Below are 27,384 nucleotides of genomic sequence, written 5' to 3'. Positions count from 1 at the left end.
GCCATTCCAAATACCAGCTTTTTTAAAGCTGAAGTTAAAAAGTGTTAAGTTTAAATATGGACCAATTTGTAGACTTCAAAACTTAAAATATTAAAAATTAGACAAATGCTGGTCGTATTTTGCTGTCATGCAATTAAAAGTAAAGTTTGGGACGTGCAAGTGCCAATGCATATTTATATTTCTAGCCGTGGTCTGAAAAAAAATGCACAAAGTAGTCAACTTGACCCAAAGTTATTAATCACACTGCTCATTTCTTTCAGAAACACAAACTTTTATTTTCAGTATGACACTAAATGCAAGCCATGAGGCTAATTTTATTCTTCTTTAAGAAATTCAGTTCTTATTATAATTAGAAGACTGTCAACAAAGGATATTTCTGAAAAGGAAATATAGTTCTGACCCTTATTCTTTTCTAGAGCTTCTGAAGCAACACCAATGAAACAGTCAAACATACAAAAATGTCAGCATGCATAACAAGCCTGTTTGTGTTGAGAAACAGCCCAATAAGGGCACTATGACGAATGCAAATAAACAGAATCCAGAGTTCCGTAGAGTCCAACAAAAGACACCAGTCATAAGAACAGAGACAAAATGATATTTTAAATTATAATAAAATAAGACAAAAATCAACGTAATGACATTCAGTTCAAACAGAAGGCGTCAACTATCCGGCAGGGCTCTCCTCTGAAGTCAGTGATGTGTTTCTAGCTCCACGATGGTCCACTCTCCCTGTGGAGAAGCAGCATCTTCTGGGGAGAAGCTGGTTACAGTAATGCTAGTGGAGGAGTCCTCCATGGGTGAGATAAGCTCTGCCCAACGTTTGAAGGTCTCCTTCTCTGGGGACAGGAAAGCCTGCGAGTCCAGACAGTCACGTGACAGAGACAGAGTCTGCTTGATAAGATACTGGGCCAGGTTGAGCTCCTCAGGTACGGGGTTTATGACACCCAAATTGGACGCGTGGTCTGTCAGGAGCTGCTTGAGCAGGCTCCAGTCCCGCTCGGCAAAATCGCTGCTTTTATCCCCATCCCCTGTTTGCTTTTCTTCCTCTGCTTGCCGTTTAACATTCCTGTCCTTGTCCGAAAAGTGCTCAATAGCTTCCCCCACATCCATCTCGTAAATGGGGGACAGGGCTTTGGATGGTCGGCGGTCATGTTTGCAGCTTTGATCCAATCTGTCACAACCAATGTCCCCTAAAAACAATTGACAATACTGCACAATGACAAACTGAATCATTCCTGCACAGGTCTTTTACTCATTTCAGAGACTAATCACTGCAAACTAAAATAAAATTTAAAAAAAAAAAAAAAAAGACAGAAAATTTACCCTTAATGCAACTGTTCCCTTTAAAACACACAACAAAAAAACAAACAAACAAACCCCACAAAACCCCGTAGTGATGTCAGGTGACGACAACACAGTGAGCGAGCAGTGATACTGATGATCACATATGATTATCACCACAAATTTCAAGTTCATCAGTTCAAAACTCACTCATCACTTTAGATATGCACGTCAAAAGGCAAACAGTTGCTTTGAAGGTAATGTACAGAGGTTTGCTTTGCAGGATGCATCTCTTTATCCACCTGTTCAAACAAAGTAAGCCATGCACTACCAGCACCAGTGAGCTCTGTATTTGCCAGAAAGTAACAGTGATATGTTTTGATATTCACGTGCAGGCAGACGTAAGAAACAGACTTAAATACTGTCACAGAAACCGAAATGCGAGCAACAATGCTTTTACTTAGTTGCACAAAAGATGGCATAACACCATGTTTCTTTAGACATTCTCTGTCTTCTCTACTTTTAACAAATTACAAAAATGGCAAAAGACTGATAATTACAAAATATCTCATGGTTGCATAGGGATAAACCCTTGGAAGTGGTGCAGCAGGACTTCTTTTTCAGGAATATGATAGTGAAAAAAGAGAGACATGGCAGGACTATGAAGACTGCTCTAGACACACGGTACGTACGTTACAGAGGAGGCTACTGACACTACACAAAACCTACTGAACAGAAGTGTATAGACAAAACACTTTCCTTAAAAGATGGACCTCTATGTGTCTAGACACAGGTCTACTGGGTATGATGGAAGATGATGGAAAAATCAAAATATAAAACATAAATAAAGGATGGCGCTGATAATGATAAAGCAATTTCAACGACGGCATGCATGTGTGCTGTGCAAACTTTAAAAAAAGGTAAACAAAAATCAGAAAGAGGTACAATCTTGAATACAAATAAAAAGAAACAGAAAAGCCAGGGAAACGTTTCCTAGCATAACAATCTTTTCTGAGCAGCAGTGGCAGTTTGGTGTCATCTACTTTGTACAAACAGTTTGTATATTTGGACTTTTAAGTCAGGTAGTCACTCTCCAAAGATTTGGAAGAAAAAGAAAAAAACCCTAACAAGGAATTTACCTGATTACAATTTTGAAAAGGTGCTACGTATAACATTTTAACACCAAAAAAAAATAAAAATAAAATCATCTATGAACAACAAAATAAAATAAAACATCACTCCGCTGCAGTTTCACTCACACGTGATTCTCAGTCTTACTGAAGATTTGAGGTAATCTGTTTCCATGTAATAAGACATTGAACATATTTTATTTCAGTCTGGTGTTTCCATGCGTAGAAGCACTTAAGTGCAACATTGGGACAACCATGAAAGTGAATCAATGCGCCATGCATTAGTTTTTCTTAATGCGCCTCTTTGCCATGCTTTTGCTCAGAAGATGGATATCTACTGTTCAGTGCAGCAGTCATTGTTATAATGTTGTCTTTTTAAGTACTTGTACTTTTATTTAAAAAAAAAAAAACCCTGCAGGGGAACAGTGGAGCTCAGAAACTGCTGTTATACTAAACCATACTCCAATAAAAGCTGGATGTAGCCACTGTGATGCCACCTACTGGTTAATGGACTCATTGCACTTCTAAAGCTCATCATCGATTCTTGAGCAAGAGATGAACATATTTAGACTTGGAGTGCCAAGTTATCAGCTGATGTTTGTATGCTTGGTTAGCAAGCTGTATCAATGAACTGCACCTGTTAGGTAGTGCTGAGTAACAGGCTAATAAATTACTAAAATTTCACTCACACAGACAGAAACTATCCAGTCTGTAACAGAGTTATTTTCAGTTAAACAGTGGAGCTGATCTGGTCTGACTTTGGAGTCAGCCTCAGGTGGTTATTATCAGAGGAACTGTTTTTAACACTTCCACTCTGGCTAAATTTTTCAGCCCTGAAGGTTGCTGCTTGATATCCGTCAAAACGGGGAAGATACAGCTAGAAAGTAATTTCGTTAAACAAGACTAAATGTTTATTTTAACCTTTGTGGTTTATAATTAGCATTCTATAATTTTTGAGCTTTTAATACAATTAGAATTGGAGTACAAGTGTCCATGTGAAAAAAAAAAGCCAAGCTACATGCTACAGTGCGATTTATCCCTAAGAAGACACCAACAGAAAAACAAACACAAATAGAGTGTCAGAAAGAAAACAGGTGCTGTAGTAGCATGTTCTCATACAGCAGCCAGTGAGATTTATGAAAAATATCTTGATTACTGGCATAACAAAATGATCAACTAAACTATAGTCTGCGAGGAATCATACAAGCGAACAAAATTGAATCGATAAACTGGTATTAAAATGCTTTATGTAGCACCTTCAGTTATTTCAAATGATCTGTGGCTTAAAACGGCCAAAGATTCTTCCACTGCATAAAAGAAATGAAAAAAAAATGATAAAAAAATTTATTTTTTATGTACATAAAAGTGCATTGAAAAACCTATGTCACAAGCCTTGTCAGAAACAAGGCAGATTATTTTAGGGAAATACAATTTTATGATCATTTTTAATGAAATGTACACTGTTTTTCTCTTTGATGAGTAAACGGAGTTTGGGCCTACATGCCTCAAACTAAAGGTAGTTCAGTTGTTAAAAGATGTACAGTTTCGATGGGACCAATTTCCATCTGTAAAAGGATATTGATGTTGCAAATTCAAATTCATACCAGCTACATGAGAGGGTTGAGATGAGAGAAAGTTTTTAGCTATTAAAGAATTATGACTATAGATTTTATTTGAATTTGAACTTCTATTTGTTACTAGTTACTAAACTAGTACACTTTGTAATATCCTTTTTTATGAAGTTCGGGTAAGGTATATACTGGAAGTAAGTAAGGTAAAAGAATTAAAGTAAAAGTAAATGAATCCTGTGGGGATAAAATATACCTTCACTGATGGAGATTGGGGGGATAAGATGGGTTTGGATTTGGGGTCTAGGAAGGATCCGGAGATCATACATTACCTGCTGGAGATTGTGCAGCATGTACAGGAGAGTCCCCTGTCAACTGAGACTCATTTAAGTCAAGATGTAAATCAGCTTTCTTGCTTTCTGAAGGATTGGAGTAATTTTTGCTCATCCCTCCATTGTACTGTTCAGTGTGACGCAGATCCAGATGGCATGGGCGTTCTTGGGGAGGCGTATCTCTGGTGTCAGAGCCCAGGGGAGGACAGCTGGACTTCACTCTGTCTACCTGGATGTGGTTTTCCTCCTTCTGTGTGGTGTCCTGGATCTCTGTAAGGAATACAGATTTTTCTTCCTGGTCCTCCTCAGGTTTTTTGTGCTTCATACCTGTGTTTTCAACATGATGTGGCTGGTGGTTCTGTTGGTCACTGAAAGGGGCGCTAGTGAACTGAGGAGCAGAAGAGTCATTATCAAAAACATCACAGGGAGTCACATCTTGCTGCTGAGGTGGAGTTTGGACACCGCCCTCCTCTGAGCCCAACTCCTCGCACTCATCAACAGACAGCAACACTGACCGACGGAAGTTAGATGACTGATAGTCTGGTTGCTCGTTCTCCTGGTCCACACCTTCGTCGTCAAAAGCCAGGTTGACTATCCCCTGAAAGTGTGGTGAGGGTTCAGTTGGCAGCAGCGGACCCTGACCTGGAATCACTTCAACTTCTGATCGCTCATCTTCTGTTTCCTCCTCCTCCTCCTCATCTTCCTCTTCCTCAGAAGAGAAGAGCTGGTGGTCAGGGACACTTTTTACAGTCACAGTGGCCTCAACTTCTGAGTGCTCCTCCTCCACTGGTACCTCATCTCTTTGCAACCACGAACGAGGGCGTCGCCTTACTCCCTCTTCCTCGCTGGTGGTCTCCGCTTCTCTCCCACGCAGGCGGACCTCCACTCTCAACCCAGCCCCACCTTCATACATCTTCAACTCTTCCGGCGTGCTGGTGTCACTGCTGCTGCGACCCAAGAAGTCGTGACAACGCATGGTGCCGCACTTGGACACGCCTCTATCGTTGGAGCAATCATCATCCTGTGAACCTCCTGCATCGTAGTCCTCTGAGCGGGGCTTGATGTCGTCAGAAGAAGTGGTGTGTGTGCTGCCGGTCTCGGATTCTGGGCTGACCTGATGGTGGATGCCGCTCCAAGAATCCTCTACAGGGGTTTCAGTGCTTCCCACGCTGCAGGGGGTATCTACGGGCTGTTGAGTGTCTCTTGGGGGATTTGGTGAGCTGATCTCATGAACGTCTTCGCTGATGTGAGCTGGGATGGCATTGCTTTGAGGCTGTTTCACTTTGCTGCCTTCAGTTTTTTTACAAACGTCTGCTTTTGGAGAACTGACACGGGTGGCGTTTTTAGCTGCTGGTGCATCACTGGTCTTGTCTCCTCCACCAGCAGTGTTTTCCAGCTGTACTTGAGACTTCTGGAGACTCTGCTTGGGGCTTGACTCTAGATGACGTGACTCTTCTCCATCCTGATTTGATGGCTGCGTACTAGGTGCAGCAAGCTGAGCAGAGGGTACTAACTGTGCAACATCTTTTTGCCCAACAGCATCTCCAGAGCCTTCGTTTGGACCCAGCTCTGTTTCGCTGTCTGCCTTTTTACTATTCACTGCCTCTTTTCCTTTAGGTTCTGATTGCTTGGAGGCAGCAGCAGCTGTAGCGGAGGTTTTAGAGGTTCTTGCAGCTTTTGGTGAAGATTTCTCTGTAGAGAAATCTGTAGTACTTTTTGGCTTTGATCCAGACTTGGCAGCTGCTACTGAGGATTGCCTGGAAGGAGCTGAGGAGGCTTTTGCTGGTTTAGTACTGGACTTCGCAGAGACTCCAGTGGCTGAAACGGGTTTTGTGATCTTCTTTTTAGGAGTTTCACTAACTGTTTTATCTGTTACTGATGGTTTTGAAGGATCTTTGCCATCTTCTTTCCTGGGAGAAGCTGTTTTTCTTATGGAGGATCCATGTTTGGAGCCTTAAAGAGAAAAAAAAAAAGGACAGAACATTAATACTATGCAAATGGTGTAAAGACAGACAAATTAAGAAGATTTTAAAACTTCACCATGGTGATCTGGTGTGCTCCTTCCCTTGGTATCTGCTCTTGCTGCTGTCACTGCAGTGGCCACTTTCTCTTCTGGACCAGTCTTTAATTGGCTAGTTTCTCTCCCACCAGTTTTTTTGGATGGACTGACGAAACAGGCAGACAAAGCAATAAAAACAACCATGTGAGAAAATTATTTTTATTTAACAAATACTTAATTAACACTCCGGGACAATATCATCATAAAAATATTTACAGGAAGAGCTGCGAAAAAACCAAATCATGAATTAATATTTAACACCAGTGGGGGGCAGCAATGTTATTTCTCCAATTTGGTCAAGGGCAAGCTTCTGAGACATGAGCAGACTATAAATCCAAGGAACTTTTAGTGGTTACTTCGTGTCCTTGTGAAGGATGTTTTTCTTGGCTATTAAACAAAGTCAGACTTCAGGAACACAAACACAGAGGACATTTTTACAGTCTGAGACATGCTGTGGGCTCAAGGTCAAAATGTCTTTTTTAGCTGAGATATTAGGAGAGAATTTACACAGCAGAGGTTAACAGAAGCTTCCGCCGATAGCTGTGATTGCTAACAGCAAAAACAAACAAAGAAAAAACATGATCAGTTTTCTCACAAAAATTTATGTGAAAAGACAATTTAGCGATAACCATTTACCACAATCCACCACCCACACCACACTCAGATGAAAACTCAAAACTGACCCAAAAATGCAACAAAGATATTTTTCAATTATTTGCAGGCTAAGGAAGAAAAAAAAAAAAAAGATTCGTTGGTTTCTTTCTGGGGAGCCAATGAAATATTAATGTGCTCCCTTGTGATGCAGACGTCAGGTGATGCTGACTGTGAAACCGATATTTTTAACACCTTTGAAAGACCCATAACAGGCTTGTCAGAATGCACTACACAGTTGCTTTTATCCTCCTGACAGCCACATGTGACCTAAAAAAAAGAAATAAATCAGGCAATAGTGTGCTGCAGTGCACATCTTAATTGCCCTAGATTTACATTACTAAACATGCGCTCTCATGCATGTTTGGTTTTCTACATACTGACTGCTTGAAACCAATAAGACTGAGCGAGTGTCTGCTGGATGTGCTTATTTTACAAAGTACGTTTAATATACATGAACACAAAATTCTCTGCACTCTCACATCTCTATTTGGGTGACTGAGTTGTTTTTGACCTTCTGACATATTTCCAGTACTGCAGGTGGCAGAAGTGGGGTTTTGTTTGTTTGTTTGTTTGTTTTTTGGTCACAGAAATTTGAGTTATAGAAGAGCGTTGTTTATTACACTTTTCTTTTAAAGCTACTTATTTACAGAAAGTTATTAGCAACCAAAATACAAAAGGAAGTGACTGTTTGTTTCCCAAACCCTTGAAGTAAACAGCTGGCTGTGGCTGTGGCTTGGGAGGTGGAGTGGGTCATCTTATGTAAGGGTCCTTGGGACCAAATTGCTCCCTATGCTTCCATCAGTGCATGAGTTGGTGCATGCACTTAAAGATAAAGAATAAAGCATTGCATAATTGTTTGACCTTGATTGAGTGAGTGAGTAAAAAGTGCTTTGAGTGCTCAGTTAGAGGAGAAAAAAGATACAATTAACAGTCCATTTAACATATTAAAAACTTTACTTGAATGTCATTTGATACCAAGCCCCCAAATGGGAACATCTAAGGGGTAAATGTAACCATTAGCATTTGACTGAATATATTAACATGTTAAGTGCTGCAATGCTAGAGTTAAACTCACCTGCTAGTCTTTGTTGCATCTGATCTCTGAGGAGCTTTTGTCATTGGGGATTTGGTTACTGCCTTGGCCTGGTGTTTGGGCTTTGCACCTAAAACAAAGAATATGGATCACATGCAGAACTGCTGCAAGCAGAAGTTTGTGAGTGCACTAATTTCATCCCTCCAACTATATTTAAAAAAACAAGAGAGTAGAAGGAAACAATAGAAAGGTGGCCTAATGTAGGTGCTCTTAGCGCTTAAGCTCACATTACAGGCAGTTGCTTTCAGGGTGGAGTACGGGGGGACACATGCTGCATTTGTACCAGCTGAGGCCTAGTTGAGCTGTGAACACTGATACCATTTGGGATTGCCGAACCTCTTTAAAGCTTCACTCAGTAAAAAAAAGCTCAAAGTAATCAGTCACACCACCCTGTGTGACAGCTGTAAAGGGCTTTGACCTCTGCTGTTTTGTTTCCAAGGACAGGCACATGCACTTTGTTTCCTCATGAATCAACATTCGTACATGACACTGCCCTTGTCTTCCACAAAATCCCTCCTGGCCACAACGCCACTTTGATCATACTAATTAGTCTGGAGGCCCCTTCATATTTCAGCTACAGTTTTATCCCTGAAGTGTCAGTGAGCTGACTCACTAACACTTCAGCCTGGCTGCTGTGATGTACTATACAGTAATTGATGTCAGTCAGAATGTAAAGAAGTCAATAAAGAATGTGAACCTGGAACAGAGTGGGAGTCATTGCGAGGGCTGCTGGCACAGTTCTCTGGAGATGCACTGCCTGATGTAGATGAAGTGTTGGGCTGGGCTTGGGTGGTGCCAGCAGTGTTGTCAGCCTTTCCTGCTGAGCTCTTTTGAGCTTTCGTTCCTGCTGTTTGGCATGCAGATGTGCCGCCTGTGGGAGAGGTTTTAGGCCTTGCACCTGGATTTGGCTTCTTTTCATGCTCTTTAGCCCCAGGAGAGCGTCTGGGGCCATTGGCACTGGCTATATCACGTCTAGCTCCCGCAGCTCCCGTGCCATTGACAACTGGCACCCCAGCTGATGCTGTCTTTGCTTTTGCTGCTACACCTCTGTCTGCTGGTTTCTTCACATTCTTTGCCTTGGATGTTTGACCATCCCCTGGTTTGTTAGCTGCCCCAAGTCCATCAGACTTCATGACTGATGCAGCACTGCGAGAGGAAGGATTTCTGTTTACAGACACCCGCTGGGTCCTATGAACAGGAGGACTCTCAGGTGCAGATGAAGGGCATTTTATAGCCCTTGACTGCAGGGGAAAAAAGCACATTAGTTATGTAACAGTATTACTGAAGTGAATTAATAAGCCACAAAACAGAGCACTGCCTTAAGAAAGTAAATCATATTAGAGTTTCCTACGGAACACTAGAGCATACCATTAGAAACAATGCCATCTATCAACTCTGAGATCTAGACAGCCGCCTGAGCACTCTATAGTTAGAGCTAAGCTATGAATTCTATTGTGTATCCCTTTGTCTTTTTTCACTCAGAATCTATCAGCTGAACATTCCTCTTCTCACTGCTTCAAACCACCTCCTGAAAAATCTTTAGCAGCTCCACTGCTCCTAACCACTCTTGGCAATGTCTATCTGAAATGCCTCAATCAGCTTATCTTATCGACACATCTGCTGTTCTTTTCATACGGTATCCTTCTCCTGTGAGGGTAAAGTCATGATGACATATGGCATGCAACAGACAGGCCACAACTTTTCTCGGAGCTAAAGCAGCCTCGCAATCATAAAACTCAGAGTCCTTAATAGAGATGGACCGATCCGATATTACGTATCGGTCCGATACTGACCTAAATTACTGGATCGGATATCGGAGAGAAATAAAAAATGTAATCTGATCCATTAAATATCAAAAAAGCACCTCACAAAACTTGGCAACATGGCGAGCCGGAGCAGTGTGGTCACGTGATAGAGCGGCTGTGTGTATTTGTAGCCTGCTAGCAAACATTTCATCTCCGAGGAAGTTATCTCAGAGAGAAGTAAAGCAAGTGTGTAAGTTCATCTCTGAATGTTTGTAAAGCATTCCCGCGTTAAGCTTAACAACTGATATATAGAGCAACTGCCTCTTCTCTCTCTCTCCTGCTGCTACTTCAATCGTGAAACTGCTTAATGATCAGCTGATCGGCTTTTCTGTCGCGAGTCCGTCTCTCTTCTTTGTTTTTGGCCCACTTTGCACCAGAAAGAGGAAACCAGCAGCTGAACAACAGCAGCACGTTTAAGCTTGATAATCTGTTGTTAGAATTTATTTAATATTACTTTATGCACCAGGATCTTTTTCTATGCAGCTGACGGCTGGTAACTGTGCAGGGGCGGATCTAGCAAAGTTTAGCCAGGGGGGCCGATAGGGCATGAACAGGCAAAAGGGGGCACAAAGACATACTTTTCTTTCTTATTCTCATTTAAAATATCTAGCTTTTAATTATTTAATAATTATCTGAATCTTACACCCAAAGTTTTAATCTGATGTAAAATGTATAGAAGTCCATTACTGTATATAGTAACTGTTAAGTCTAATATACCCTAGTACTTTTTAGTAGTAGTACTTTTTCCTTTGGGAAGGTACCATCTGTGCAGTCTGCAATTCTGTTGAAGAAAGATGTTGAATCTATTTAATTATTCCTGAAAAATAATTTTTTTCTGTGAATTTTTTCCCCCCTGCATCAAATTAAAGTTGATTACATTGATTAAGCATCATGAGGAAGAGGGTGGTTCCCTATTTTCTTTTGCTGGGAGTTTGCAACCCTATTAGTTAGGTTGCTTAATATTTCTGCTAAGTACTCTTTAAAATACCAGAACAGGGAGGATGGGGTAGGTTTAACTTTATTAGATTGATCAGTGTTGCTGATCTATGAAATATTTTGGGTGCAGTGTGGTTTTTTTTTGGTTTTTTTTTTTTTTTTTTTTTTTTTTTTTTTATTTTTTTTTTTTTACATACAGGTATAACAGAATAGCTTTAGTGTTGTTGTTGTTTTTTAACTTGAGTATGAACTTATACAAAAAGCAGCAAGATATTAAAAAAACAGTTTTACTGATTAAAAAACACACTATATCGGATTCATATCGGTATCGGCAGATATCCAAATTTATGATATCGGTATCGGTATCGGACATAAAAAAGTGGTATCGTGCCATCTCTAGTCCTTAATAACAACCACAATAAATAAAAAAGGACCTTAAATGAGGAAACAAACCATTTAAAATTATTACCTGTGAACTAGTGAATACAGGCTTTTTTCCAAGTCTTCGACTGTCCCCTTTATCAATCGCATCTGTCAAAAAAAAAAAAGGATGAAATCAAGTTCATTTCAATAAGCCAATCAGGATTCTGCCACTATTAAAATGTGAGCATAACACAGATGAAAAGGTAGAACCATTTTCTTTCTATTTTTTGTAAATGACGCCGTCCTGATGTCTCGTTCGTTATCTGAGCTAAAGCAGCCATTCTGTTCATTCACAAATCCCTGTTTCCACACCCTATGTTTACCACTAAAGAAACAAACATTAAATCAGTGGACTGATGGGGTCACCTGTGTCTGGTAAGCATTCGTCCAGACAGAGGATGGCCATTTCTATACTTCATATCTAATATTGCTAAAAATTAAAGCGAAGTGAAATTTACTCTACTTGCCAAAAGTGCATTTGTTATGTTTGCATGCAAGAGTGAATTCTGATTGCAATAGGCAAGAAATGTAGCAGTAATAATCACACACCGATACCAGCCAAATATATTATTCATGCAGTACATTTCAACACACTTCTAAGAAAGCAGTGTATTATTAGTACGTGCAAAGCAGTGCAGACCGACAAAAAACAGGAATCCAGCCTTTCATTCACACCCATTAAAAAACAAGCATGGCGTATCTGGTGCCTTTACCATACTGCTGTGCACACATCTGCCAAACACTGTTAATAATAGCTTAAATGTGTAGAAAAGAGCCCTGGCTAGACAATAAATTGGTTAGCAGTGGCCAGGTTACAGTGCAGAAGGAAGCCAACAGCATATGCTTTGGAGCTTTGGTTCCTCTCTAATGATGCAGAACCACTGCCTCAGCACTAGGGTGAGGGAGAGTGAAAAAAAACAAACCCACTTACATCCACACACCGCATTAAGAACCTTCTGTGTGCCTGGATATAATAGATCCCATAAATGGAATAAAATTCTTTACCTGCCAGTATCCTCTCTCTGTGTTTGGATGATAGAGTCTCCCATCCCTGCGTGTGGCGAACCGCGTAAAACGTCTGAAGCAGGAAGGTCCAGAGCCGGCCGCGTAGCGCACAAATCTCTTGCCTGAACGGCTGGCGGTAATACAGAGGAGAGAGGGAGGAGAAGAATGGAAGGGGTGCGCTAAAGCACAAGCGAATCAGCAGCTGCTTCAAGAACCCTTCTCCATGGCAACAAATACCCCCTCCCTTCTCCCTTTGCTCGCTGAATCTGCCCCCTCCCTCTCCTTCCCCGTCTCTGTTGCAGAATCAACTTGGGCTCCCTTGAGAGAAATCTGTGATGTCACGGGCTGATGCAGACACTCCTTTTTCCTCGCTTGATTCTAAAAAAACAAGGCTGGACAAGTAGGGAGGAGCGATCTCCACCTCTTCCGCCTTACCCACAACACATACCCTTCTCTGGCAGATACACAGGCTACGCAGATTAGTGAGGGTTACACGTCACAGTCTCCCTCTGCTTAATCCATTGTGCCGTACTGTACAGTATTTAGAGGAGTTATGTGCTTTGACATGTTCAGCCAGGTCACTTTCTCCTGAAAGTCCTCTCACAAGCTTAATGTTCCTGTTTGAATGGTTTTATTAGTCCCTTTAACAAAACAGTAACACATTACATGCCACTATTTCTATACTTGTTCATCCAATAACTCAGAATTAGAATCCACATTTTTTCTATTTTAGTTCCTTTTGTATAGAAAACATATTACAAGGGGCCTCTAGAAATGTTTAATCTGTCATGTCTGTAATTGTTTTTAATTAAAAATACAACTGTAAAATATTTCACCAAATGTCCAAAAGTCACAGGATTAAGAGTGTGTTTTGTACAGTGCATTTGCACAGGATAAGCAAAGTCAGTGCTTTGCTCAGACATCTGTGCTCTCTATCTACAGACCTTAGGTTAATTTTAATAACTGTTGAGTCCGTTTAAAGACATCAAAGTATTCCAGGCCAAATGCTTTTAATGAATATTTTCCTCCTTACTATCTTAGATATTTCAGTCTTTGCATTGTATTTTGTGCAATATCATTAGTCCTCCTGATTTAAATCCAAAAAGGCTGTGTAAACTTTCGCATGCAACTTTCATTGTAGCCCCACACCTCTTGTGCAGGGTAAAATTAAAGAGAAAAGGTGAAGTGAGTACAAAAACCCAAACAAACTGCAAATTATAATAAATAAATAAACACTGGATGCACAGGATGAATGTTACAAGCCTTCTGTCCTTGGTCAAAGATGCTAGGAGATTACTAGGAGTACATGTAAGTTCACCAACACTCAACCAAGCAGAAGTGTCACGCGTGTAGTTCTCCATGTGGTGGTAGCATCTGTGTGCAAGCATTTACACTTCGACAGAAGCAGAGAATATGAAGGATGTTTCTGCCGACTAATTTCCTAAAAAGGAAGAATCTCAAAACTGAGAACATTTTCACTGACAAGATTAAATATTGTGTGTATATTTGAAAACTATTTCAACTCATGACTCACATGTGTCAACAAATATTTGACCAATAACCCACATTTTGTGGCATGTGAAACACTCCACACAGGTTAGTTTGCTGAACATAGCTAACATTAGCAGTGCTACCACCAGTAGCCTTCTTTGCCTGCAGGTCAACATCCAGCTGATTGTACAGAAAGTGGTAAAGTATGTTTGTATAAGTTTTTGCTGACACAGGCTACATGCAACATCCGTGTTGCACGTTAAAATCCTGTAACATCTGTCTGTCTCTCATTTTCCACCTTGCCTTTTTACGAGGGTTGTTTCCATGTGCTCCCCCATTACCTACCACTTAAAGTGGCTGCGAAAAATCTAAGAACCAACAGTTAAGTGGTGTCGTACATTAATAAAACACAATGTTAGAATATTTAGTCCTCCTATAATGTTGCTGATTTAACAGATTATTAAATACGGGGGTAAAATAATGTTTGCTTAATAACTTGTCAACAAAAATATTGGCGTAACATGTCCTGGGCGAACTAAAATTTGCTTGCTTGCTTTTTCAGGTGGTCTAGGTGACTTACTATTACCCACCTTTGATTGTAATTAATGTTACAGATCTACATGGACTGAACTAAGCAAGGAAGTTTCATTTGAACTGCACTACACAGATGTGATACAGTAATATAATAGAATTGTGACTCATTTTACCTCCTCTAGTTGTTGCAATCGCCTCTCCATGCAAAAATCCTCCTCAAAGTCATCTCCGCAAAGCAAGTGCACAGCAGTGAAAAGGTCACAGCAGTTATCCACAGTCACACCTTCCCTGATGGCTGAACAAAGCTTCCTTAACAGCGTGGGCTCTCTAGTAAACTCTTCTCTCTGCAACGCAATCAGACATAGAGATAAATATGGGGGCTGCTTCTTGTTACATTTCCAGACCATCGTAATAAATCAAAGTGTATTTGTATGGCTAATTCACCAACTCACTATGCAAAGGTCCTTGAAAGCCTGAGTGTCGGTGACTTTGGGGAAGTGCTGCACAATGACATGCAAGCTCTCCTCCTGCAGCTCTGTGGCCAGGCTTCTCACCTGTTGGGCCCACTTGACTTCAGGGAGAGAGCCAATCAGCTGCTCAGTTCTACAGAGCATGGTCACGGCGTTCTGCACAGTCTGCATGGAAATATCTATAAGCTAAAGAGACTCTTGCTACGTGACAAAACAAATTAAAGCTGAATGAGCACAACTCCATACAAAACTCTTTTACTCCTGCCCAAGCCCTATTGATCAATTGAGGGATTCCCCCGCGTTGTGCAACCACTCTTGGCCAGCACAGAATCCCAGTACTTGGCAAGCATGAGCAATATTATCCCCCCCCCCCCAGTGATGTAAAACAGGCTCACGACTCAATTATCAATAAAAAGGCTGGCTCACTCCCCCATCTGTCTGCATCATATTCTTCAATCATCCACCCATTAATAACCAAGAATTTAATAAAGGTCATCTTTAATTAGATCATGTTCAAATTTCCTTCCTGTGAAAAAAAACCCCCACCAAACAACACGGCTTGATGATACTTTATGTCCATCTATTATATGAATAATTACAGCTGCAGACTCTGGGAGGGACAGACTTACCATTGTTTCAGTTACAGCTGTTAGGCAGGCTCTGTGGAGTTCAGGTGGCAACAGGGAGAAGTTCCTCTCACACCAGACTTTCACAAAATGCTCTGCAACCCACCTAAAATGACATATTAGAGATTAATAGGATGGCTAATTTTCATTTCAGCAATTCTATCACTTATTCCAAAATAATTTCTCTGCACCGTAACCCTGAGGCTCTGAGTATCAGCCAGCAGCGTGTTGCTTGAGGGAAGAAAAAAAAATGAATGACTGAGTGAGCATGAGAGGCTTGGTAATGCACTGCTGCAGAGAACAGCACTGTTCGGTTCACCATTGCAGTCGCGTGACTCATCAGACTCAATAGACACAACGGGGTAAGGGCAGCCCCTCCTCCCCACAACTTACATCTACACACACCACTTCAAATAAGACCCATCACAGCCAGCTCACAGCCTCCCTCAACACATCCGATTCCTCTGACCTACATTCACACGATTCTTGCCCACTCACTGCAGAGTGCAACACCACAGCGTGCAGTAGTATCAGATGCGAAACTGAAGAAAAAAAAAAAAGACTTAGATGCGCATCACATATGAAGTGAATAAAATCCGAGAGCAGAATGAAAATATGTAATATCTGCTGTAAAACTGGTGTTTTGTTTTGGTGCAAAACACCAGATTTCTTTGAGCTTCATCGTTCCACTGAAGCAAAATTCATTTACTCTCATGTGATGATGTGATTGCTTCATTGGTTGCCAAAGTAAACGTCTTTACTGAGCACTGTGGTAGTTTGAAACACGCCATGAAAGGCTCTGTAATGGGAAACACAGAATCAGAACAAAAAATGTAGACACCCAGACATCAATTCACACAGCATTAATATTTAGAGGTTGGTAACTTACACTGAAATTATAAATACACAAGCCTAGCATGGGACAAATATCACATATTTGTTTGCAATAATAAAAAATTATCCCAGGTCCTCTGGTATTACGCATCCTGTGCATAGGTCTAACTGATATGAGAGTTATGAATGATGCATTGGCAATTATAAGATAAATTATGAGATAAATTTGTGAAAAAGTCACAAGTCAAATTCCTGTTTTCTTGGCGTCAAGCACACCTGGGTGAAGGTCCTAAGAAGGCAGTGCTCTGGATCACTCGAAGCCATAGCTCAATCAGAAGCATCAAAAGTAAACAATGAATCAAAACTGAAAATAAACTTTGTAACAAATAAAGAATGTGCTAAATAAAGAACTACTTTATTTAGAATAACTCCAATCAGCAAAAGATCTGTCAAATGAATGCTGTGTAGTTGTAGTCTCAAACAAATCTCAGGACGAGAAACAAAGCCAAAGGGGTGAGCTAAGCCACAGCAGCATTTCACAATGGATGATGGAAAAAATGAAACAAAATCTCATATTGACTGATTCTAAGTTTGAGAGTTTTGACATTAACAGACACCACGATGGATCAACACTGAAACACCACTGCGGGAACCTTAGAGTCTATACGTGTGATTTGCTACTCTGGAGTTGGACATCTGCACTGAATAGACTCTAGCCAGGCCCAGGCTAAGAAGACACAGCAGTCCATTCTTTGGAGAGATGCTTCACCCTCTGGGTTCTGAAACCTTGTGAGTATATGCATTTGTAAGCCGTAAGAAAGCTTCCAAAAGTGTGGGAGTCTTGTTAAATTGCCCAAACAGTGCTGAGTGCAGACACTTACCGCTTACACTGCATATGGAGGTTTTGAAGACCTAAGGCATGTGTGAAAGAGAGGCACTCAAGGACTGTTTTCTGAACTCCATCAGCTGGCTGCAACCGCACACAGACAAGAAAAAAAAAAACAGCAATACAAGTATATAAAATGCTTTCAAACCGTTTCATTTAGGATGCAGCAGCATTCAGTACTGAGAGACTAAAGAAAACAAGAGATGATTACCTTTTTGAACCGATTTTCTAAGGACACCTAAAGCTAAATGTGTGGAGACAGTAACTACAAAAACTTTTTTTAAATCCATGATGCCACATACTATTATGTCCATTAAAAAAGAACACATCCTGCATTAGAACTAGGGACTTTTCTGAGGCCATTGAAGACACATGACTGTGTGAAGATTGTGTGTGAAGGCTGAAACTATTTTTTGCTGTGTGATCATAAATTCAACATATCTGAAAAATCAAACTTCAACGACTTGCTGGTTTTAATGACATTTTCATTCAAGTCCATGAAAGCCATCCATCAAGGTACTCTGCTTGTCAATAGCTCACCTTAGGGAAGAAGCGGCAGTAGTCTCGGGTCAGAACCATTTCCACTACATCTTTCAGCCCCTCCAAACCCAGCATGTCTGCAGCCAGCACCACCTGACTGTGGAACAACAGACACCACATCCAGGTCAGCATCTTTTCTTGGTTCTGAGTTTTATTTCTGTCAGTTTTGTGTACATACAATACCTGGCACTGGCTCTTCTGGGCAGATCCACAATGGCTCCGTACATGAACTGAAGCAAGATTTCCATCTCATCTGGCCCCAAGCTAAAAAGATTAAAACAAACTCTTTATAAGCCTTGAACTGGAGGTTAACAAACGAAACTGCCCCAGATCTCACTCTAATATTCTCAATCTATGCACATTTCTTTGGCTATAAAGCCGAAAAAAACAGTAAATAAAAATCAATTTATCATGCAGCACTCGATCCATGTGCAATATACGGGCCTCACAGGTTCCCCTATATGTGCAGGCACTGTATTCTGATTTCTGTCTTCCCCGTTACCCTTAGATCAGTAATGCTGAGGTGTGTGACACGTCTCTCCCTGGAGGGAAAATGGGCTTCATTTGCCTCTGCCATTCTGAAAGAAGGAGAATGCGAGTGGTGATGCTGAGTGGGTGGGTGCTAGCGGGGGCTCTTCAGGAGGAAAAGGATGAGAAGACATTTATGTGCCTCGCAGAGGAAACATTCCAACTTTGCTTGGTTGAAATCTGAGCCAACTATATGAGATTTCACTGACAGCACACCAGCTGTGTCTGTTTTTGAAGTGTGGAGTTAAACATGGCATTGTGAGTGAAACCACATACAGTGCAGAGCCACCTCTGTAGCAATGCATGAATAATTAATGCTCTATATGCAACTGCACTGTTCAGAAATTACGTTAGACCAGAAGTGGAGGTGTATTATTGATCCCTATGTCCTGCTGCTACGTGATGCTGATGTACTGGCCTTACCCTTGCAGAGTGATGCACTGTCTGGAGCTCTCCATCCAGCTCCCGCTAAGCATTGCTCGGAAGTACTGAGATCGTGCACACAGGATTGCCCTAGAAACCCAATAAAGCAGACAGCTGCATGTCAGAGAGCCACCTACCATTTATTCTTCACATCATTTGCAACTGAAATTGTTTGCACTTAAGCAGCTTTGAAGTGACAAGCAAGAAGAAAATAATTAAATAAAAGAAATCGAGTTTTCTTGAATCTTTAAAGGCTATTTTTATTCTCACTGACCTCACTGTACCATCACTGGTGTAAAAATACACGAGACTAGAATATTTATAAAAAGGCATTAAAGACACGAGAGATTTCTTGTCTTATGGCAGCGTTTATCAAATATTAGTGGCATGTAAAATAAAGTCTAAATTTAATTAATGACTTTGATTTTCTTAGGCTAAATAGGATAGCAGGCAGTTTGTTTCACAAATGCTTCTGGCAGATTTTGTTAAGGTAAAGATACGTCATCAGTCAATTGGTTTAACAGTAGGTACAGTTTGAGGGGTTCAAATATTTTTGGTTGACTACAGCTAAACTCTAACAGTCAATCCATTTTCTTTACCACTTATTAAATCCGGGGTCATGGTGAGCTTATCCCATGTGTTCATTAGGCAAGAGGCAGGGTACACCCTGGTCAGGTCCCCAGTCCATCACAAGGCTAACAGACAGAAACAGACACCCATTCACTTTCAGATTTACACCTTCAGCCAATTAAGAATCACCAGCTGACTGAGCATACATGTTTTTGGACATTCCATAAGAAGCTGGAGTATCCAGAGAACACCAAGCGGGCAACCTCCACACAGAAAGCCCCCCGCCCCAAAAAAACAACAACAAAAAGAAAAAGAGCCCAGCTTCTCCTCTCTGCTGAGCTTTTTCTGACTAATGGGTCCCCTGAGCAGGAGCTGGGAAAATCCTGTCTCCATAGCTACTACAACCTCTGCACTGCTGAATGACTGCCCACCACCGCTGCTTCACATTTGCATGAGTCAACAGCATACGCACAAGCGCTTTATTGTTTAACATCTGACAAATGTGGCTGTGATGTGCTGAGGTGAGGCGCTGCCTCCGTTGTTTTGTGAACCAAAAAAATAACCACGATTAAATGAAAACCACACCTAGGTGCTTTAAATTCAATCCCATCAACACATAACACTTTATCAGAGGAAACAAAGAACATAATAAGGCAAATAAAGATATACCAAGCCAATTTTTTTCAGCCTCAAAACAATACCTATACTTTGGTTTTTGGATACTGCTAATACTGACTACCCATCAAATACTTGTAGTAAGTCCATAAGCTGCGTTCCTCACTCTGATCAAGAAACTATAAATTGTTCCTTTATGTGTGAGGTAACATCAGGCTTGACTTCAATATTGCTGGATTGAACATTGGACTGGTAATTATTATTAAAAGAACAAATTACATCAGACAAAGGTGAAAGACAACATGAACTAATTTATGTTATTCAACAAAAATATTTGCTCGAGTTTTATTTGAGCTTAGTGAGTCTTTACTGCATACTATTTTATGGTCATCCTAGTTTTTTCTTTTCCAGCCTCACCTGTGGGGAACAGCTGACAAAAGACAGGTGACGTGTAATAACATTAAGCTTCCCAAAAAATTTGAAACCAAACATATGGAGAAAGAGAGGAGCTGACAAAGAAAGCACCATGATCATAGGTTTCAGTCACTCGGTTGGAGTTTGCAGTTAAGTCAGCTGCAAAGAGACAAAGCAAAGCTGCTGGGGTAGCAGATGTGAAATACCTCTAAATTGTATTACCTTCTTCCATACTATGTTAGCCATTAGTGCACTTCTGCTGCTGCTGAACTGTGGTGTAATGAACAAAGAATAAAACAGACACTACGTAGCTCAGCCCAATTCAGCCTTCTGAGTCAGAATCAAACAATATCCGATCCAAATACTGCACCGATTTTTGGCTAACTCTAATTCAGTGAAATGACCTGAATTAACTTAACTTACAGTGTCACCTCACCTTCTCATTCATATAACACAGCCCAGTGGTTTAATCTTTGCTTGTTTTCATTCAAACTGCATATATTTTACACGTTTTCAGTTATGGTGAAAAAAGGGTAATTTCTGTATATGATCATATAAGCTTAGAAATAATTGTAAATTGAGCTGCAAAAAAACATTTTTTATTCCCAGTGTTTGGATACAGATGGCTGAAAATGTTGCCATGAATAGATCTACCTGTGGCAGGAGAAGACCTGATCTGCTACTTGGATAGTAATGTCACACTGCTCTCCCCTTTGGTACAGATCCAGCAGGTCAGCTCCGAGGCCAGAGGCTGGCTCGAGAACAACAGCATCTGCACACGAGTTGAGAAGGATAATGAGGAAGGACAGGAAGTGGAGGGTGAAAAAAAGAGGAAAGCTTTAGGCTTATATTAATCTGCTGAGACCACACACAGAATGTGTGTATATGAGATAGCTCTCAGTAAACCAAGTTAAAAATACTGTAAAATATAAAAGCAGAGTAAAATCATGAACTATCCACAGCGTGGCAATCCTGTAATTACCAACAACAACAACAACAACAGGGATCTCAAAGCGATTAGCCCTTAAGTGGATTATGGCTGAGATAACATGATGGGAAGAAAGTGGAGGCGGGAGAGTTGCTGAGCAGCTGAGCCGTCACATAACATGAAATAAACCCTCATGGAAAAGAGGCTGGATCTGTTTACCTGATTCAGTGGATCTATGAAGGTCTGCTGTGTCGGGAGCAGGCAGAGTACTTTCTGGCACGGAGCCCTCAACATCTGGGATTATTGGAGCCGAGCGCATGCTCTGGTCTGCTGTGTACACTCGCCTGCAGGGGAGAAAGACTAAATTTAATTAAGAATCTTTCATACATATTAAAATTACAGTCTCATCTGACGCAGCTAGGCGATCTAAAGTGTGCCGAATTTGCTGTTCCTGCTCAGTGAAGCATTTAATAAAGAGGCTAGCAGGCCAGACCTCTGCCCTAACACCTTCTGAAAGGCGATTGCTCTGCTCTGGGTATTGTGTTATTGTATCAGTTTGAGTCACGGTCATAGTCAAAACAACAAAAGAGGAAGAAAAACGAACCAAGCAGACATTTTCTGAGTGGTTTCCCCCAGAAAGAAAACAAACAAACAAAAACAAAGAAAAAACAAAAACTCTTTACGTCTTACCAAGTCAGCTGGATGGTGTAATCACTTAATCACTTAAATGAGATCTGCTCATTTTGGTTCAAGTTTTTTTAAATTGAAGTTTAGAAATATAATACAGACACAACACTGCTTGTGATATGGACATGTGAGTCTCAAAGAAAAGCAACAAAGCAAACATGTTATAACAAATTTAGACAAACTATAAAACACTACAACTCAAGACATTCCTATATATACTTATTTTAGTGTATAAACAATATAATATCAGTGAGTAAAATGTTTTTTCACACCTCATTTTGTTTTATTTCACTATAATAACCTTGCCTAGGTGTTACCAGCTAAATGCAAATTTTTAGCCACATGCTTGAAAGTATATTCATTTTTTGCTCACTGCTGCTGCTCCCGGTGGCCAATTAAAGATCGAAAACATGTATCATTTTTGCTGGTGTAATGAATGAGGCTTTAGTAATCTCCACTACTCAAATCTAACAACCAACTGTGCTTACTTGTTTTTAACTGTTTTAAGTTAGTGCAAACAGATGCAGAAACAGGGAGCTGACTATCACGAGAGCCTCCCTCCTCGCTGCATATCCTCACTCTATAAGAAGACTGAGGTGCAGTTCAGTGCTATAAGATATCCTCTGTACTTTATCAGTTTATGTATGCGTCAACTTTCTGTTGTTGTTACATCATTTTTTATCATAGATGTGATTAAGAGTTATTCTTTATTTTAATGTTGGCCTAGGAAACATTTTTTCTTTCTTTCATGTTTTTAGCATGTTGAATAGTGACCTCTCTCTCTCTTTCTGCGTTTCTTTTGTGTTTTTTCAGCCACTGTGTCCTTGTTTCTTGTTTAAGTAACCGAAACATTTTAAAAGACTTCTGACAAGTCTTCTAATTGAAATAAACATCCAGAAATACTGCTTCTCCCCACCTCTTTCTTTCCCATAATCTCCTGATTTAATATATAAAATTTAGAGTTCTTTGTTTAACTAGCATGCTTAGCTACACTGTAAATGACACTGACACACAGGATGAGTTTAAGTTTAATTAAAATTTGAACAAATTTGGTGACATTGCTGCACAGATCACTTTTTCCTGCACCAACACAACGGTGGACATTTTCATAAGGATTTCTGAGCAGTTTTTTCATTTTAGTAATAAGGTTTAGTGTGAGGTTTCATTTAAATTTCACCATCCACAAAACATCACTGTTTTGCTTCCCACCTACCACATATAGCAAGAAAAGAAAAAAGCTGAACCCTTTCAGTAGCAGCAGTTTCTATATGACCTTATTTAGAGTGCAATGTCTAACTATTAAGAACGTCTTCCAGAACTAGGTAATAGAATAAGTAGTGCTGCTGGGAAAGAAGTTTTAAAGCGACTTCTCATTTCTGTGGCAGTGCAGTTCTAAGAGGAAGGCTTCTTGTCCTAATTTAATTTGCTAATGAGACTCCATTCATTGAATCAAAGCGTGTGCTGCAAGGCTTTGGTTAAAACTCAGTTTGGTATTTGTGCATCTCAGCAAGAACTTGAAAATGAGCAGTGTAATTTATTATTCAATAGCTGCAGCATTTGCAGAGCTCACTGAATCAAGATTACCAGCGCTTCAGAATAAATATGGAGCACTTGGCGCCCCCTGTCAGACAGACACTGAAGCAGCAAAGATAACACATCAGGGAACAACTACTGTCTCATAACACCCCTGCTAGGAAGCAGATGTAGAGCAAAGGTTTCATGTATACTCAGGGAAATGACCTACCTAAGGAAATCTTTGAGCCCAGACAGCTCATAGTCTGGCAGATGGATGATGATGGGATCTTTGTGCGTCTGTCCCTGAAGGACATCAGGAGCTCTGGCCAACAATACAGCTCTGTGTGCTCGGATCGAGCCAGAGCCAGCATACAGAGAAACATCAGCCTCCAGCTCTTCCTGCAGTAGCCTGGGGAAACACATCACAACACTTTAACAGCGGTGTTTAACAAAATAAATAAAACAACAAAAGTTGAGAGACAGTTTCATATTTCATTGATCTTTAAGAACAAACACAGAAAGGAGACAGTGAAGAAAAGGCCCAAGGCTCTGAAGATTCATCTGATGGCCCATTTTTCCACTTGAGAACAATACAAGCAGAGTCCTGAGGCGGTCTTATCATCTCATCCAGCCTCAATAACCAATGACCCAGAAACCAGTCAGCTGATGGCCAACTGGACACTATGACTTCAAACTCTGGTGCTGTGTCCACTTGTATTACCCTTTGATTAGAAATGCTGCCCGTGCACCAAGGAGATCCACATCCCAGAGTTTCCATTCATCTGTGAAACCTAGTGCAACTTTGCTTGCACCAAGTTTTCTATTCAAGATCCACTGATCCTATTATCTGAGGAAAAGCTCCACCCACGGCATTTCTTAAATGCAAATTTGAAAGTAAGTAAATATAGTAAACGTTGTACCTTCTGGAGGTTATTCAACAATATTTCCTCTGCTTCTGTGTTATTTTAACACATCATGAATAATTATGGTTTTTACAAATACACTTCTGTCATTTCTTATTATTATAACAACTCTAATATGGAGCCAAGCAAGTTTAAGAGACATTTGGAAAGCAATCTTTTTTTTCCCAAAGGAAAACTTGGCCTGATTCAAAAGAGCACTGGCTGTGAAACAACATCATTTATTAGACTGTGTCAAAATGGTCGATAAGTACATGTAGGTAACGTATATGCCAATGAAGCTTCTTAAAAAGACAAGAAAATGTCAGGGGCCTTCATCCAACAGACAAAGAAATACTGAAAATATGTCAGATGACATGGGTTACTATTTCACAAAGAAAGAATGAATACAGGAGTGAAAACCAGCTCTATACTCTTAACGTTTGAACAGCACTGGAGTTACTGCTAAAATGTTATTTTTTCTCAGTTATAGTGATGAATATCTCAGTGTGACACCAAATCTTTAATCAATAAAGCTGTCTGACAGGCTGTGCAATTGGTTTAAATGCTATGAGTGTGTGTGTGTTACTGAACATTCAGAAAATCTAGCCTGGGTTATCAAGGTGCAGACAGTAGATTTTAACTCCAGCTTTACTTTCTATAACCACATTTTGCTGCTTTTTTAGAAGCTTTTAATTAAATCTTAAATATTTTTTTAAGTAGCATACAAAGGTGGCATAGTGGTTAGCACTGTTGCTTCACATTAAAGGAAGGTCCTGGGTTCAAATCTGCAATCTGGACAGGGCCCTTCTGTGTGGAGTTTGCATGTTTTCCTCATGTCTGCATGGGTTCTCCCTAGGGCTGTTCGATATAACGATATATATCGGATGACGATATAAAAACGTCTATCGTTTCATTTTACGCTATCGTTTGTTTCGTGGTGTCGCAAAATAAACTGTTTATGGCAATATTTTTTCACCGTTTTGATGGTCACTGTAGTGGCTATATTAATTTCTTAAAGTTCTCTCTTTCTCTTATATTTAATATAACGACACTACGGACGGACAAGCGCATGTTTTTATGCGTTGTGGTTAGCAACAACGACGGTAACACTATCGCGTGTCCGCTTGTTTATGTTCCACATAAACCTTTCACAATAAAGCTCAAGATCCTGTTGAGACTTTTCAAAATAAACTGAATCACGTGAAAGAGCAGATTATTTACGGATGAGAAGTAAAAAAAAAAAAAAAAAAGATGCCAGGTGCTAAAAAATAAACCTTAGACTCAAACGTTAGAACAGGCTTTTCCCCGCAGTACGCCGTGTAATAAATACTCACAAAGAAAACGGCGGCTGTTACAACTTATGTCTAAAAATGTATAGTTTCATACATCGGTTAAAACACTGGACTCCAGGTACACGACTCCCAGCTGGAAACACTTTCCGCCAGTCGAGCTGCCCGAGAGTCACAGAATTTACAGAAAATGTTACATTTTTGTGATTTATATCGTTATCGGGACGATAGAATTCTTATATCGGGATATGAGATTTTGGTCATATCGCACAGCCCTAGTTCTCCCCAGATACCTCAGCTTCCTCCCACAGTCCAAAGGCAGGCAGTGGGATCAGATTAATTGGTGATTATAAACAGGATGCAGGTGTGAACTTAAGTATGAATCGCTGAATGCCTCTATGTGATAGCCCTGTGACAGACTGATGAACTGTCTAATGTGTACCCAGCCTCTCGCGCTATGGCAGCTGGGATAGGTTTACACTTTACCTGAAAAGTGAAGTACTGCAGTGACATTTTCTTTCCCTGTTTTTCTCAATCTTAAATTGAAGATTCTCTTTCTTTGCAAAATCTGATATTGAATTATTTAAGCTAAAAGTGGTCTTTTTTTGTTTGATTTAATCAGCTCTTTCTTCAAGTTCACATTACTGGACACAAGAACTGGTCAATTTTTATCCTTTGACAGCTCGGAACTGCCTTGGACAGCTGGATGAAAACTTGTGGCACATGTGTCAAAGCCCAGCATTTAACACTGAGCTTAATGAGTCAGTGTCAGACACCTTACCTGTTCAGGTCTGAAGACAAAGCCGAAGATAAACATCTCTTCAGCTGATCCTTGTGTTTGCGCTCTTTGACCTGGAATTCGAGTCTCGCTGCCTCACTGGTGATCATGGTGTGTTATGTTCTCTAAAAGTGAGACAAGAGGGAAGACACACTTCAGCTTGTGAACTCAAAGGTGTTCTGGTGGAATGAGAACCACATCTTCCAGTGGCATGCTGTGTGCACACTATGACAAAGTGAGGCAGATCATCACAAACTGTGACAACTACACCAACAAGGATCACCTGACCAGTGCTGTCACATAGTCCAGGACAACAAAAGGCTACTGCGTTCACCTTTTCCCCCCGTAATCATATGCTGCAATACCATCTTTCTCCACAGTCGCTGACTCATATTCGCTTTCCTTTTCTATCCAAAGAGGCGCTGTTAGCCAAGTTTAGCGAAATCAATGAAACCTGGAAGAGGTGACCGCAATAACGACAGAAATTCACCACGTTACGTGACCGAGAAATTTATTTAGCCGTACCACTAAAAAGGATGATGATGTTATCCATGGTAAAATACCTGCTTTCGTGTGTTTCCAACAGAAAACACACCCAGCATCGCAAATATTAACCAGTGTCTGTTTGTGTGAAGTTTAATACTCAATAAAGCAATCCTTTTACAAAATTAAATACACGGAGCCCAAATTCACCTGCTCTAGCTCAGGTGTTTCCTCGTTCTCTGTGGGCTCCAGTTGGTACTGTAAGCAAATCAATCTCATTTTCCTCTGGCTGCTAGCATGCTAGCTACGAGGAGCTACCGTTAACAGTAAGTTACCCTGTTTAACCTTTAACTACCCTTGTCAAAAAATACACCTGCACAAATTAACTCCAGTCGATAGCTGCCTGCGAGAACGAGGCTCGGTAACTGCTCGTTAAGGATAAAATAAATGAATATGCTGACCCACTGACCAATGTTGTTGACATCACTGCTACACGCTGTTCGCCACCCACTACGACGCGGTTTGTCAAACGAAAAAGGAGTGGACAAGCCGGAAGCTTCGGCACATGCGCAGTACACCTAAAAA

The 27,384-nt window shown here is 40.5% G+C and overlaps 1 protein-coding gene across 4 annotated transcripts; it reads right to left on the bottom strand.

The window, feature by feature from the left end:
* Positions 1-250: 250 nt before the first annotated feature.
* btbd8 (BTB domain containing 8) lies at positions 251-27,384 on the bottom strand. Of its 4 annotated transcripts, none has more exons than XM_085150069.1 (19): positions 27,269-27,384; positions 26,320-26,441; positions 23,577-23,756; positions 21,365-21,489; positions 20,872-20,989; positions 18,619-18,708; positions 17,851-17,931; positions 17,668-17,764; positions 17,123-17,211; positions 15,411-15,513; positions 14,764-14,946; positions 14,485-14,655; positions 12,287-12,416; positions 11,328-11,389; positions 8,815-9,358; positions 8,100-8,187; positions 6,352-6,476; positions 4,312-6,264; positions 251-1,190 (listed from the first exon to the last, which is right to left on the bottom strand). In XM_085150069.1, the coding sequence occupies exons 2-19, from the start codon at positions 26,424-26,426 to the stop codon at positions 691-693; spliced, it is 4,746 nt and encodes a 1,581-aa protein (XP_085006195.1). In that variant the 5' UTR covers positions 26,427-26,441; positions 27,269-27,384; the 3' UTR covers positions 251-690. The 4 variants fall into 4 exon arrangements, with proteins under 4 accessions (XP_085006195.1, XP_085006197.1, XP_085006196.1 ...); XM_085150071.1 differs by having other exon boundaries at positions 27,261-27,285; XM_085150070.1 differs by lacking the exon at positions 27,269-27,384 and adding an exon at positions 27,010-27,248.

Source organism: Neolamprologus multifasciatus, chromosome 23, assembly GCF_963576455.1.
Source record: "Neolamprologus multifasciatus chromosome 23, fNeoMul1.2, whole genome shotgun sequence".
NCBI classification, from domain to species: Eukaryota; Metazoa; Chordata; class Actinopteri; order Cichliformes; family Cichlidae; genus Neolamprologus; species Neolamprologus multifasciatus.
Note: the sequence above shows the minus strand (reverse complement) of the source record. Positions and strands in the feature narration are given on the sequence as shown.

What these genes read in the sequence shown, in the direction of transcription:
- btbd8 (XM_085150069.1), bottom strand. Translation starts at nt 26,426, where the DNA reads ATGATCACCAGTGAGGCAGCGAGACTCGAATTCCAGGTCAAAGAGCGC. An exon ending in CAGGTCTTCTCCTGCCACAG is followed by an intron (nt 18,709 to 20,871) that starts GTAGATCTATTC and finishes TTGGGTTTCTAG; the next exon opens with GGCAATCCTGTGTGCACGAT. An exon ending in CTTTCAAGGACCTTTGCATA is followed by an intron (nt 14,656 to 14,763) that starts GTGAGTTGGTGA and finishes ATTGCGTTGCAG; the next exon opens with AGAGAAGAGTTTACTAGAGA.